General features: G+C 49.2%; 1 protein-coding gene across 2 annotated transcripts in view; it reads left to right on the forward strand.

Annotated features, from left to right (window-relative positions):
- The first annotated feature begins 1329 nt into the window (after positions 1–1329).
- Positions 1330–15272, forward strand: part of MTURN (maturin, neural progenitor differentiation regulator homolog) — a 68402-nt gene continuing 54459 nt past the window's right edge. For both annotated transcript variants that reach the window (XR_003611693.2, XM_028119264.2), the window contains exons 1-2: positions 1330–1694; positions 10911–11033. Coding sequence is in view for 1 of the 2 variants with exons in the window: in XM_028119264.2 (XP_027975065.1) it covers positions 1533–1694; positions 10911–11033 (285 nt within the window). In the remaining variant the exon portion in view is untranslated. The remainder of the gene's footprint in view (positions 1695–10910; positions 11034–15272) is intronic.

A 15272-nucleotide genomic window follows, 5' to 3' on the forward strand; every position in this document is an offset into this window, starting at 1 on the left:
TTGATGGTGTCATGAGCTTACCTAGGCTAGTCTGCCGGCATTTTCAGGATGGAACTACACATTATTCATATTTATATCCCTAGGGCTAGCATGGTGCCCGGTTCAAAAGACCAACTTTAAAGACAAAAGCTGATTGACCGCTTGTAGAATGAGTGCTATTTAACGTGTCTCTGCTAGTAGTCGTTCAATTCCTGTGGGCGAGGGCTCTTCCAGTGCATTTTTTGCAATCCGGCAATGCCTGTCCCATTCCGGGCAACCAGTGAGCATTCAACAGGTGCAATCATGGGGCTGTGTACACTTGTACATTTATGTACTTTCTCCTCTCCAACCGAGTAGTTGCTCATTTTAAGTTATGCAATATGAATTGAAGGTGAATACTATTCAAGCTAGTAGTCTTACTAGGCTTATTTTTTTTTAAAGATTTTATTTATTTATTTGACAGAGAGAGATAGTGAGATCAGGAACACAAGCAGGGGGAGTGGGAGAGGGAGAAGCAGGCTCTCCGCAGAGCACGGAGCCCGATGTCGGACCCGATCCCAGGACCCCGGGATCATGACCTGAGCCGAAGGCAGACGCCTAATGACTGAGCCACCCAGGCGCCCTAGGCTTATTTCTAAGAAATATTCAGCTTTATGGTCACGCAAAAAAAAAAAAAAAACCAAAACCTTTTATCTTTCTTCCAAGTGGATACTCATATCAGTGTCTAGTAAATGTATTTAGGAGAGACTTTTTTTTTACATCAGAGGACAGAGCTTTGATTTCTGAAAAAGAAAAGCTCCGTTTCCCTTAGATTTTCTCAGCTCCTCCATTGCTAGCCTCAGACAAGGTACAAGTTATCTGCAATTCTGTGGGCGTCCCCTGCACTTAAATCGCATTTGGGAAAACACTTTTCCCGACAAGGCCTTCTAACAACGAATAAACGCTAGCCAGGGCTACGAGCATTCCGGCTTCACTGTAAACTGGAAAGCCGCGGATTTCGGGTCCGCGCTGTGACGTCACCGGGCTGGCGGACAGCGGCGCCCGTCTCAGCCTCCGGTGATTGGCTGGGGCGCATGACGTCACGGGACGAGGCGGTGCCGGGCTCGGGAGGACTCCGGGATGTTCCGATGCACCGGGTTCGCTTATTTAAAAAAAGAGAGAAAGAAAGAAAAAAAAAAAAGAAAGAAAGAAAGAAAAAGGGTGGTGGGGGCGAACCGAGGAGTCCGCCCTGCCCCGCCCGCCGCAAACCTTGCCGCCCGAGAGGGGCGGGCAGGGAGGCGGGGCGGGGCGGAGCCGGGCGCGCCGCCGCGCCGTCCAGGCCGCCGCCCACCCCGTACACACAGCATGTAAACAGTCCCCGCCGGGAGGAGCCCCGGGACCGGAGGGAGCCGCGCCGCCCGGCCCCGCCGCCTGCCCGAGAGCCCGCAGAGCTGCGCGCTGCCCGCCCGGGAGGAGGGCGCCCGAGGAGAGAGGAGGGCGGGCGGGCGGCGGAGGGAGCGGGAGGCGGGCGGCGCGCGAGGAGGCTGAGCGAGCGGCGGGCGCGGCGGGCCAGGATGGATTTCCAGCAGCTGGCTGACGTTGCGGAGAAATGGTGCTCCAACACGCCCTTCGAGCTCATCGCCACCGAGGAGACCGAGCGCAGGATGGATTTCTACGCCGACCCCGGCGTCTCCTTCTACGTGCTGTGTCCGGACAACGGCTGCGGGGACAATTTTGTGAGTGCCGGGGGGAGGGACGGCTGCAGCGGGCGGGAGTGGACGCTCGGCCGCCTCCCTACGCCCGAGCTGCCGCACGCCTGGGAGGCTGTGGGCGCGGGGTGGAGGCGTAACCGGCCCGGCGTGGCGGTGTCAGCGCTGCGGGGGGGGGGGGGGCGGGGGGGCGGGGGGCAGGGACGCCCTTAGAACCCGGGAGCCGGACTGGGGCGGGCTGTTTCGGGGACACGACCGTGCGGCCCGTGCTTGGTGCTCGGTTGGGAGCTTCTGCTCACCAGCCCGGACCGGGGCGCACGGACCGTCCCGCAGGGCCCGGAGTCTCGAGCTTCCTACACCCAGGCGTCCCGTCGGGGTGAGGAATCCCGTTCCCCTCGCGATGCGCTGACACAACTCCTCGAGTTGTCCCCGCCCGGGAGAGCCCCCGCCCCCGTGTGATCCCCTGCGCTGCCGGTTTGGACACAAAGCCTCGGTCCACACTAGCGATGCCCCATCTCCTGGACCTTCTTTGCGGAATTACACCTCGGATCTTAAAAACGCACACGCGCGTGCGCGCGCGCGTGCACACACACACACACACACACACACACACACGGGCACGCCTATCCCCCCTCTCCTATGCTTCCATTGCTCCTCTGTGAGCTTCCAGCCAGGTGTGCGGGGCCCGAGCAGGTTCCGTCCGGCGGAGGCGGCGGCCGAGGCCCTGACGAAGCCCCCGGGTTTTTCCAGATGAGGGGAACCCCCCTCCCCCACTCCACTCCCGCCCCGAGCTAGGAGGGACCGGGACCTGGAACTGCGGGGTCCACCTCTTCCACTTTGTATCCTGCGCCCGCTTGGGATCTTGGCGCTGGCAGTTTAGGAAGGGGATGCGGCGGGCAGGGGAGTTGGCATGGGAGGTGCGCAGAATGGGCGAGGATGGCGCTCCATGAAGTGTTTGTAAGGCCGGGGGAAAAATAATGGTCCCCAAATGTAAGATGGAGGCGGCTGTGGGCTCGGGTTACCGTGTGGTCGCCGGCTGGAGCCTGGAGCTGGCGCTGTTGCCGCCCCTGCGGACCGAGGTGGGGCGGCGCCGAGGCGCGGCCTGGCGCTGGCCCCTCAGGTGGGGGAGACAAAGCCGGGCCCAGGTCCAGGCCGCCGCGCAACCCTGCCCGCCGCGGGAAGTTCGCAGAGGAGTTAGAGAGACAGCAGGATCGCCTTCCTTGCCCCCCCCCCCCCCCGCGAGAGACGAAGGCTTGTGTGTGACTTGCCGGGAAGGCATGCCCCTCCCACCACCGGCACCCTAGCCCCGCGGACGGGAAGAACACACCTGGGCTCCAGAGTCGGGCACTAGGAGAGAGATGCCTTGGGTGACAGCCAGATTTGAGTTCTGCCTGTGTGACTCTGGTCAGATGCCTTCCGGCAGCTCAGCTTACACATCAAAAAAATGGGCATAATACCAGCACCCAGGTGATCCATAGATAAAAACACCTAACCACCTCTGTGCAAAACAGCAAAGGCTCCTCAGAGACCTGGACTTCCCCAGAGTTTAGAGCGTGTCTGTCTGTCTTAAGAGCCTCAATTTTCTCACCTGTAAAATGAGGTTATTCAGAACACCTCTATCGTAGGGACTTGGGAAGAGCAAGTAAAGTATAAATATATGTAAGAATACTTAACTGCAGTTAAAATAAGTGTTATTTGTTATTGGGGGAAAATGAGAGATCGTTAAAAAGGGATTTACTCCACAGCAAACGTGAGAAAACCCCAGGGTTATACCGGAAAGGGCCCCAGTGTCCAACTAACTGCCACATTAGGGTTTGATTAGGAGTCCCTCCTAACCCTAGTCTGCCAGTGGCCTTTCCCACTCCTTACTGTGTGAGATAGAGCAAGAATCACCCAAGGTTCTGTATTTTATGGGGGAGAGTTCCACACAGCCTTCTTGCTGGAACTGCCGGAGACATACCCAAAGAAATTACTCCACGGAGAACCATTGTTGAGAAACATTATGTATATCACAACTTTTTTCAAGGCCATTCATAATATATTTTAAATGTTTTCCCACCTGTGTGAATAAAATGCTTGAACATATTCACTCTCTAACAATTAAATGAAATAGATAAGGAAGAAAGTGGGTGGAAGGAAAAAGTAATTTCTTGGGTAGACTGGAACATTCTTAAAGTTTCTGGAGGCCATAATGAATAGCATGCCAACCACCAGAGATTTCTTAGCCCAAATCTCTCCTCAGATCTGTCCCAGGCCAGGTTTGTCAAGCTGCCATTTGCCCCTAGTTAAAGGGACTCAGGCATGAAGTAAGTGTCCTACCTCCGTCGTTTTCCTTTTCCCAGGAAAATCCTGTTAAGCATTAGAAGAAATTTGAGATGAATGGAACTCCTGTAATCCAAAGGATTTATTAACAATAAGAATATTTATGTGGCTTTTCTCAATTTACAAAGTATTTTCACGTGACTCATTCATTCATTCATTTATTCATCAAACATTTATTGAGGGCTTGCTTTGCACCAGGCCAGAGCTACCTAGAATATAAATAGGATCTCTGCCCTCACTTTCCTGGGGCCATTCTGCCCATCTAAGAGGCAGTGTGGCACAGTGGTCAGGCTACATGGGCTTGCACCCCAGCCCCCATGTCTAACTGTGTGCGTTGGGGAAAGTTCTTTAATCCCTCTGTGCCATGATTTCCACATCTGTAAACAGGGGAATGATAACATTAGTACCTTCCCAGCAGGCTTGTTTAGAACAGTGCCTAAAATAGGGGTGGTGCTATTAGTGACTCTCTGGCAGTCTCCATACAGCAATCACTCTGGATCTATCTAAAATATAATCCAGGTCATGACCTATGGCTCTCCACCTCACCTAAACTGACTTCCTATAACTTTGACCACAAAACCTGAGCCCTTGCCCTGGCTTCAAACCCCCACACAGTCTGTCTCCTGCCACCTCTCTGACCTCATATTACACCAGTCTTCCTCCTTGCTTACTGTGTTTGTGCCATGCTGATTTTTCTGGTCCTCAGACATGCCGAACTCATTCCTGCCTCAGGGCCTTTGCATTTGCTGTCCCCTGTGCCTAGAATATACTTCCCCCACATCTTTGCATGGCTATCTCCTTTATGCCATTCAGGCCCGGTAGAAAACTTCCTGACCACATATTCCCTCATCTCACCTTCTTTTATTCAAATCACAGCACTCATTAGTACTTTATACTCTCTTGTTTGTTTTCTGCCTGCCCCATGAGGCTGTAAGCTTCATAAGAGCAATGGCCTTATCTGTCTGATTTATCACTGTATCCCAGAACTTGGAGTAGTATCAGACCTTTGATAGGTGCTCAGCCCATGTGTATAAGTCACTATCATACCACGAATGATAGTGAAGAAGGCAGATATTAAATTTCAAGAATGACAGCTTCAAAGAACAGTAACTACCACTTATGTGCAATTTACTATGTATCAGACACTGTTCTACTTTGTGTATACAGTAGGTACTTTGTGTGTATGTGCTTGTTTAATCTTAGTAATCCTACAAGATCCTCTCTGTGATTTTCTCCATTTTACAGATGAAGAAACTGACACATAGCAAGGTGTACTAACTTTTCCATAGCTAATAAATAGTAGAGCAACTTGAACCATAGCCCTATACTGAAAACAGAACGTCCCTGGAATGACAGCTGGAGACCCAATTCAGACCGTGGGTTCAAGGGCGGCTTCTTATTGGGCCTCACAAAAAGTCTGTGAGTTAGGTATGAACCCCATTTTATAGGTGAGGAAACAGGCTCCATTGAAGGGAATCTATCCAAGACTATGCCTCTAAGAAATGATAGCCAGGACTTGAGCTCAAGCCCAGAGGCCTGTCATTTGCACCATGCAGAGTGTCAAGCCAGGAGCTCCAGAGGGCCTGAGGAACAAGGGCTTCCTTTTATTTTCTGTCCACTTTGGCAGCTCCTCTGTCCCTTGTGCACTGTTTCCTCTTCTCATCTCGCAGGCCACCCTGTTCACACCATCCCTTTCCGCACTGCTGCCCTGATTCAGGCCTGTCTCTGTGGACAGTGCACAAGGTCAGCTCCTGGGATAAAATGAAGCTGCCTTTGCCCTCTATGTTGAGCAATCGGGGACAGAGGCAACCCTTTCTGGCTCTGCAGGTGCGACAGGGAGGGGCCGGGAGCTCACAGACAGGTGGCATGCTCCCTTCTGCCAACACAGAAGGTCCGGAGGGCTTCGTCAGGCTGCAGGAGTGGGGGGTTGGCATCCACTAAGGTACCAGCCGGACAGAGGGGCACATGTGCATGCTCTCCTGGGCATGGCAGCACCAGCTGCTTTCCGTCCTTGTCCTAGGCCAGGAGAAAGGAGCTCTAAACCAAGAACACTGCCCTGCGGCTCCCTGGCGCCTGGGTGCTCATGACTGGAGAAGGGGAGGGCTGCCTTATTGTCCTATTTTTTTCTGCCAACCCATCAAAAACATGTTTGGATCTAAAATTTTGTACAGTTTAATCCCTCCTCAATGTGAAAACAAAGATAGCAGTTGTCACTCTATTAAAGAAAAAAGGCTCTATTTATAGAAGGACCATGTGATTTAATTTTATGTGTGTGTATACATGTATCTGTATATATTTTCCCCCATTTTTGTTCTAGGCATGTCTCTATTCTTAACTACGTGACCAAATAACAACCTTTTCATTTTGGAGAAGAAAACAGAACTTGTCTAAATGAGATTGCATCACCTCATGTGGTGGGACAGTGGAGAAAAAGCACCTTCTTGTCCAATTTAAACTCACCCTCAGTTTCCTCCTATGTCAAATGGGAATAATCATACCTATATTAGGTTATTATTGTGGGGATTAAATGAGGGGTTGTGGTAACTGTAAAGCTTACCACAATGGCTGTGCACTATTCATACAGAGATTCTTTAGGGGAAAGTGTATGTCTTTAGTATATTCATGAAGTGGTCATCCTGAGGAGAGTGAAATTATGCTAATATGAATTTCAACAGATGGGAAGAAGCACTCTGGGCTCCTGCTAAATGAGAGGCAGTCTATAGGCTAGCCCCTATCATCTTGATAACCACACTATATTATTATTTTCTATGACTTACAAATGAAGGAGCTGAGGCTCAGGTTGAATATGTGCTCACCTCTGTTGACATCTTGGCTCTGCCCCTTGCTCTCTGTGTGGCCACAGACAAGTTGCTTAACCTCTCTGAGCTTCAGTTTCGTCCTTGGTAAAACGTATCAGTGGTCGGCACAAAGAGCAGGTCGTAGGTATGGCCAGCCACACTCTTCTTACCCTGTGCAGAAGTATTTTGGGTGGTATGAGATGGCTTGTAGGTTTTCTCTTTTAGCATCTCTTCAATGGACAGCAGTCAGTTTTGGGTTAAGCCACACCAACTCAAAATCGACTCACCAGTACTAATGATGGCAGAAACCCCTCACGGCAGTACTACAGTGAGAATGAGGCCCCTGGCAATGAATTTTCACTCCGATGACTGAGTCCAGGAGGAGAAACAGGTGTGTTCTTTGCCCCCCAGCCACCCCCCACCCTGCCTAAGCACCAGGAAGCCAAGCGCCATGCCCACAAGTGTTAGAACAGTAGGAGCACACAGACTGTGCTCAGAAAGATGTTTGCAGGATTGAATTACCATAGTGGTCTAAGACCATTTTTGGATGAGCTGGATGTTCTCATCTATACTATAGAAAACAGAAAGGTGCTCATTTTCCTGTGTGCAGATGCCACGGTTCTAATGTCTTAAGCTGGACAAACTTTGATGCTAAACTCTGGTCCAACTTAATGACAGAAGGGCCACAGATCGCCTGTTTTAAAATCAAAGTTCTCATCAGGGATTTTCACCCCCGCCCCCAAATATGATTCGTCAAAGTTCTGCTCTGGTTCTTGTTCTCAAAGTGTGGGCCCAAAGCCAGCAGCATGAGCAGCACCTGGAAACTTGTTGGAAATGCAGATTCTTAGCCCTACCCCTAGCAGTTGTGTCTTAATAAGTTGGGGGATGGGGAAGGGGGGGGTGTTGTGGTGCTTGCTGAAGCTTGAGGACCCCTGCTGTCCTCTCCTTCAGAAGCCTTCCCTTGGTATTCCTCCTATTATAAGGTGCCTTAGCTCTCACTGAATGGTTGGAAAGTCAATACATTCTGTACCTGGATTTATATTTGCCGGAGAGTTACATTGTTCAAAGCCACAGGTTCTCTGACCTGTGCTATAGTTTTGTCATGGCCAGAGTGGCTGTTTGGTTGAACTTCCAAGTCGGAGTCATTGCGGACACACCCGGTGGTGCAGGGTTCTGGGTCTTCAATCACCCATTTATCTTTGTTTAAGACTAGACCCCAGAATCTGCTTTCAGGAGCATCAGCCCAGCCACCAGACATTCTGTCTGCCCTCTCCGGGTTTTCGAATGGGCCCCTCTCTTTTTCCAAAGGAATGACCCTCAGTCTATCGCCTGTTCTGAAAAGCTCATCTGTTTTTTTCCGGGGGCACTGCCTCGGGCCACTGATGGAACTTCCTTCCCTGCATAGGCCTGTGGAAAGCGGTAGAGGCGGTCTGTGTCCCACCCACAGCAAAGGGCCAGGCCTGTTTATCTGGCACTGTTGGTCCTAACCTCACTTGGTTTCATATTCCTCTCCTTCCATTGTTTTCCCTCTGTCCTTATTTTCCCAACCACAGACTCTTACCTTGTCTTTTATGGGTCTTTAATGACTGCCTTGATTCATTCTGGAAGGAAACAGTTTCAATAAATAAACCTGAATACTTTCTGTGATGAGCTACTGTGGGTATGAAATAATTAGCATTAACTGAGGGATGTCCTTTAAGCAGCCACGGGCACCTGAGTTGGTCTGACTCCAAACCCCACGCACCTTCATGTCCTCATAGGGACAGGGATTTGGTTAAAACTTTTTTAAACCCACAAAACCAACACGACTGAGAGTTAGACAGCCAAATCAAGGAGATTTAGACAGACTAGACAGAAGGCCCTTTAGCAGGTGGTAAGTCTTCCTGCTCCAAAATATATTCATAAGTCAGCAACTCCAGAAGTGGAGCAATGAAAAATTGTGGCCTGAACACTCTCCTCACGAGGTTAGAAATGCCCCAGAAACACTTAGAGAACCTGTCTGATTTCCAAGCAGTAGTGGATATGAGGCAAGTCTGTTGCCTGAGTGATATACTTTCCTTAGTTTACTTTGTAATTTAAAGCCCAAATATACTTTCAAAAGTAGATATCCAAGATTCTCATAGCTACACCGACTTGTGAATGAACGAGAACTCAGGCTGCCTTGGGTACTGTTCTCACAGTGGGTGTCTCATTTGCTCGGCGCGTGCCCTTCGGCTTAGGGCAGGTGGAAAGCCAGCCCATGCCCTTCCTCCCCCTTCTCCTGCAGACACAAAAGAGGTAAGGGGGTGCTTACACCTACCGCCCACCATTTATTGAACATCCACTGCATGCCAGCCAGGCACTTGATAAACTTTTTTTCTCTAATTGTTCCAAGTCTAGGAAAGGCAGGATTATAGTTTTTTATTGTGCGGTGCTAGATATTAATCCCGTCTTTCACTTGGTTAAGAATTTGAAACATGCTGGACCTTTTAAAAATGTGAGCATGAAAATGGGTGCTGAGCAGAGCTTATATGAAAGCAGGACTTTATTGTTCTTGTTGAATCCCTGCCGCTTGAGAATTGAGTGTGGTGATGGATCTAAAAGCACTTTGTGCTATTACGCTTTTGTACAATGTAAGAGACTATTACATAAATGGCATTTTGGTGGCTCGACAACTGTAAGGATCTCTAATTAATAGAGAATTGTGTTTGAGCTATTGCCTAAAGTTAGAGACTCTAGAAGTTATCTTTGTTAGATCGGGGCAGAAGTTCCTCCAGAAGTCTGTTGGAATTAGAGCAGTGTGTGTGTCAGAAATGGAACTTTACTTCTACAAGACACAGATAATTTTGGGGGGAAGTGGCACATTAGCACCTAGTTAGTCTCTTGGATCTGAGCAGTATTTTAAGTCTGTAGGTCCCATTCTTAGAAAAATGCTGCAAGGAGAAGGAAGGAGGTGAAATGTGTCTCTTGAGTGACTGACATAGAACTTTCTGGGGTGATGCCCTAACCATTGTATTAATGGAAGGGAGCAAGGGTGTGCTTGGCATGGACTATTTCTCCAAATAGATCTTGTCTCCTGCTGCCTCGTTTCTGCTGCTTGCTTTGATTTGCCAGATGTCTTCCTCCCTCCCACGCCGCTACACTTTTCCACCAATGGTGGAGCTGTCATGGATTGGTCCCCTCTAAACAGTGACTCTTGGTCAGATACCCTGATGTTACCCTGGTAGCCCAGTGCCTCTCCCTAGCTCAGAGATGCAGAGCAGGGGGTTCTGCACTTGGATCCCTCAAGCCTGTTTCTTGGGCTTGTTCCAGATCTTTGAACATTATGGGAGAGGCTCGTCTGGTCTTCAGGAGGTGCTAAAATGGATATCCTCGTGCGGGAAAACAAACAAACAAAAAAACCCACCAAACCTTGTCTAGCCTTAAGAAAAACTAAACCCTAAAACCGGTCTCCTCTTGGTGCATGTTACCATTGGGAAGCAAGCCCTCTTGGAGCATTTGTAAAGAAGGTGAGCTTTCAGAGAGCCTTTGCTTCTCTATGACCCCGGCGATGGCTTTTCTGGGTGTTCTTATAAATTCATTTCATTTTTGTTTTGTTTTGTTTTAATTCATTTCATCTTAAAGTAAATATACCATCACCCCCACTCACAGGCTCATCTGAGTAAAGAATGTCTCATTGCAAGTTAGTGGTTACAAACAGTGCTTAATTAACCCTTCAGCTATGACTGAAGGCAAGGTTAGAGATCCTGCAGGCTCTTGGTTTTTCCTCCCTGCTGCTTTAAAACCTGCCTTACCCAGGTCAAGAAGAAGGACTGTGGAAATTGTGGGCCTTTTTTGATCCCCCCGCCTTTTTTGCTACTGCTGAGCAGATCCGCTGGTGAATCGAGCAGGTGAGATTATGGATGGAAAGCACAGGGATTTTCTACGGGGTAGGCATTTTCTCATCCCCTTCAATGCAAGCGAATCAAGAATGAACGTCAGAATTTTACTTGGGAATAGAGGCCTTCAAATTTCCGTCATTCAAAAAAAAAAAAAAAAAAAAACCTCTTTTCGGGCTTTTCAAATTTCACACTGAGGGTAATGACTGTGTGTCTTTTTTTTTTCCTTTCCCCCCGCCCCCTCCCCCCCGGCTGTGGGCACGTAGCACGTGTGGAGCGAGAGCGAGGACTGCCTGCCTTTCTTGCAGCTAGCACAGGATTACATCTCCTCCTGCGGCAAGAAGACGCTCCACGAAGTCTTGGAAAAAGTCTTCAAGTCTTTCAGACCTGTAGGTGCCTGCTTGGCTTCCAAAGCCATCTTGTTTTCTACAGTGATTGTGCTCAGAATTACAGGGATGGTGGGGAAAGTGGGCAAAACCTGGGATGACTAATTGTTTTTCTCTTGTCTGCTTTGTGGCTTAAAGATAGCAGCTAGGGGAAGGAGGGAGAGGGCGGGGAGGGAGGGGGGAACGGGATGTGACACAGCTGTTTGTTGCAGGAATGATGGTTATTTCTAGCATCACTTGAGAATCTCTGATAGGGTGGGAAGCAGACAGAGCCTTGATGAGACTTCTGAGTATTCCTGCTCTTGTCCAGTAGACTTAAGGCCAGAACGCTTGGAAGCACTATGGAGGTTCTCTTACCATAGTGAGGCCTATATTTGGGGAGCTGCCGGAAGGCTATATACAGGATGTGCCTCCATGTCTCTGGGTACGGAGAAGGATGAAATTGGATACTGGTTGTGTTCTTTTCTCTTTTTATAAACTCTCTAGTAGAGAGCTTACTTTCTGCCCTCCACCCCCCTGCCCCCCGCCCCAGTGTAGGATTTAAGAATCTGTATATCCGGGGCTAGCTGACAGTTTGTTTTCATTCTAGCTGAAAAGCATGTAAAGTGAATTCTCACCCCTATTTTGAAGATTATCTATTTCCCTTTATCTTTATTGGAAGGTAAATTCACATTACTGGTGTCATGACCCTCCCCGCCCCCCCCCCCCCGAGTTCAGTTTCCTGCCCACCATAAATTGTCTACACCTTCAATGATACTTGCTCTAGAATTTTTTTTCAGATGTTTTAAAAGAGTATCTACTTCTCCTTTGCAATTTTCAAGCTTGCCTTTTCAGTGCTCTGAACATAGGGAGCATGATTGCCTGGTTGTGTGAGAGACTATGTCTGACGTTCCAGTATTTTAAGGTTTGTAAGTGTGTTTTGTCGTCTTTTGTTTCAACTGGCTCTCACTCTTGGTATTTGGTCTCTTTGCGTGTTGGATTATCTCTGTGTACTGGTTATAGTATTTGAAAATGTGTATTTAGGAGTAAATTGAAGCCTGAGATGATGGTACCTTCCTCAGAGGGGATTTTGATCTGTTTCTGCTGGGGCTTGGGAGGCCCTATCAGCCTGAGACCACCTTCAAATGATTTAAGACGTGTGGTTCTTAGAACTCTCCAGGTGATGAAAAACCAGGCTGTACATCTGCTTTCTTCTAGTCCACTCTTGTCCTGAGAGCTGTCTTATTAGTCCATTCAGGCTGCTGTAACAAACTGTCGGAGACCGAGTGGCTCATAAACAACAGACATTTATTTCTCACAGGTGCAGAAGCTGGGAAGTCCAAGATCAAGGTGCCAGTAGATTCGGTGTCCAGTAAGGGCCCACTTCATAGACAGACAGCTGTCTTCGTTGTAACCTCACGTGGTGGAAGGAGAGGGAGATGTCTCTAGGGCCTGTTTTGTAAGAATACTAATCCCATTCATGTGGGCTCCACATTCATGACCTAATCACCTCCCAAAGATCCCACCTCCTAATACTGTTCCCTCAAGGGTTAGGATTTTAATATGTGAATTTTGCAGGGACGCAAACATTCAGACAATAAGAGGTCTTTGGGATCTCAGCTTAAAGTGGGGATGGCTTATCACGGTGTGCTCCTTTGGAAGACCCTGGGTTTGACTTTGGTCCCCCTAGCTCTTAGAGTAGGCCAGGAATGCAGTGAAGTTTCTAGCTGTTTCTTTCTAGGTCAACAGATACCCTCAGTACAAAAGCAGCTTTTTATGTTTACCTCTTTAGGTTCTAATTCTTCAATATATTTAAGAAGGCATTTTTCACATTTAATCCAGCTTTTTTAGTTCTCTGAGGAAGAGTTGGTCCCAATCACTCAATCCACCATTACAAGAAATAGAATTTCAGTGGCTTTTCTCACTCTTTCTGATCTGTATCATTTGTCTAGCCAATTCGTTTTTTCTTTCTTAATTTTCTAAGCCGGCTTGGCTCGTTCAGAACAGAGTCATGACGGAAAAGTACTGATCTATCCTTCATTCATTTCATATATATTTATGAGTACCCGACTACTCTGTTCCTAGCACTTAATTCAAACAGATGAAAATCTTATCCTTATATTCTAGTGGCGGTAGGGGACAAGGTAAATAAGTCCAGCACATAAAGCATTAGTGATAAGTGCCAAGGAGAAAAAATGGGTAAGTCAGGGTAAGGCAGTAAGGAGTGTCAGAGGTACTGGATTTTTTTATTAGGAGACGAGAGGAAGCTTTGCTATGAAGTTCACATTTGAGTACAACTTGAAGCGTGAATCATGAGGAAATCTAGGGGAGAGCTTTCCAGGTAGAGAGAACAGCAAATACAAAGGCCGGGAGGGGGGCGGAAGTGGGTGGGGAGAAGAATATCAGTGTTCGGGGAACAAGGAGGGCCTGATGTGGCCCAAGTGGAAGGGTGGTGGGGAAGAGCAAGAGGGGAGCCTGAGGTATTTCAGGGTTTTGCAGGTCACAGAAGGATTTAGGTTTTACTCTGGTGTGACGGGAGCCATCGGAGGAGTTTGAGTGCAAGGGGGATCCGACTTGGGGCGCCCGGGTAACTCAGTCGGTTAGGCATCTGCCTTTGGCTCATATTCATGATCTCATGGTCCTGGGATTGAGCCCTGCGTTGGGCTCCCTGCTTGGCAGGGAGTCTACTTCTCTCTCTCCCTCTGCCCCTTCCTCTGCTCCTGCTCTCTCCCAAATAAATAAATAAAATCTAAAAAAAAATAAAAATAAAAAAACCAACCAGAGGTATCTGACTTCACATTTTGAAAGTCTCCCCCCTGACCAGTTGAGAATAGGCTGCAAGGGGCAGGTGGGAGCAGGGGGACCAGTGCGGAGGCCGTTGGGTCACACAGGTGAGAGGATGCGGGTCACAGTGAAGGTGGAATGAAGGGCTCAGACTCTGGACTTGCTGGCAGAGCCACAAGTGGGGAGTGAGAAGAAGAAGGCAAGGGTGATCCAGAGTTCCTTGCCCGCGCAGTGAAGGGAATGGCGCTGTCCTTTACTGAGATGGGGGAGGCTGCAAAAGGAATAGTTGGGCGCCCATACTACCAGGAGCTTGGTTTGGGGCACGTCACTGTCAGAAATGCCTATTAGACATCCAAGCAGGATATCAAAGTAGGCAAATTTTTTTTTAAAGATTTTATTTAGTTACTTCACAGAGAGAGACACAGCAAGAGAGGGAACACAAGCAGGGGGAGTGGGAGAGGGAGAAGCAGGCTTCCTGCAGAGCAGGGAGCCCGACATGGAACTCGACGTGGAGCTCAATCCCAGGACCCAGGGATCATGACCCAAGCCGAAGGCAGCCGCTTAACGACTGAGCCACCCAGGCGCCCCACTGGGTCTTATTTCTAAACACAAAGCTCCCTTACATGAAACTGACAGACAAATAGCAGCAGTGGGAGGAACCACACCCGTGAGTGGAGGAGAGCGGGGAAAGTTTCCTGTGGCCCTCCAGCAGGAGGTCCTTGTTGTGGGCTGTCGCGTTCCTCGAATCATCCAACCTGGGGCACATCCTGGCTGCGGGAAACCCAAAGCCCTGCCTGCACTTCGCCTTCCCTGGCCCTCCCACCCGCCTCTCCCTGAGGGGCAAAAAAGCCCAGCCAGAGGGTGCCTGGCGCACATCAACTCCCCCACCAGAGGGGCGCTGTACCAGGGAGCCTCCTCTCCTGGGGAGCACAGCCCTATCTAGAATGTCAGGCTCTGCTCTAGAAGGGGACCCTGGAAGTCCGACATCAGAGCAAGTCTGTGTGTCTCCAGGGCACGTGGCAGCAGAATCTGAAAGAAAATGTTCAACAACCCACTTGCGTTCAGCTGTGCACCTGGATTTTCTTGGACTGCATTCATTTCTTTCCCTTTTCATGTGGCTGCCTGGTTGCCGACACGTGGCCAGGTCTTCTTGGTAAAGAAAAACAGCAAAACGAGTTCTGGCGGGACCACGCCTTCTCCAGTGAGGCCAGTTCTGTAGGAATTTTGCTTGCCATCCAGGAGAAGGGGCGCAGGAAGAAAACCAGGGGGCAGGCCATGAATGCAACCCCCATGAGGACACCAGCTGCAAAGTAGATCTCGCTGGCAAATAGATTATTTTTCTGGTTAAGACTTGAGGGGTTCAATTTTTTTTTTTAAGATTTTATTTATTTATTTGAGAGAGAGAGAGTGAGCAGGAGGAGAGAGAATCTGAAGCTGACTCCCTGCTGAGCACAGAGCCTTGGGGGGCAGGGGGGCTGC

This window comes from Eumetopias jubatus, unplaced genomic scaffold, assembly GCF_037043125.1.
Source record: "Eumetopias jubatus isolate StellerSeaLion01/CBP00866 unplaced genomic scaffold, mEumJub1_p1.0 scaffold_14, whole genome shotgun sequence".
In the NCBI taxonomy this organism is placed as follows: domain Eukaryota; kingdom Metazoa; phylum Chordata; class Mammalia; order Carnivora; family Otariidae; genus Eumetopias; species Eumetopias jubatus.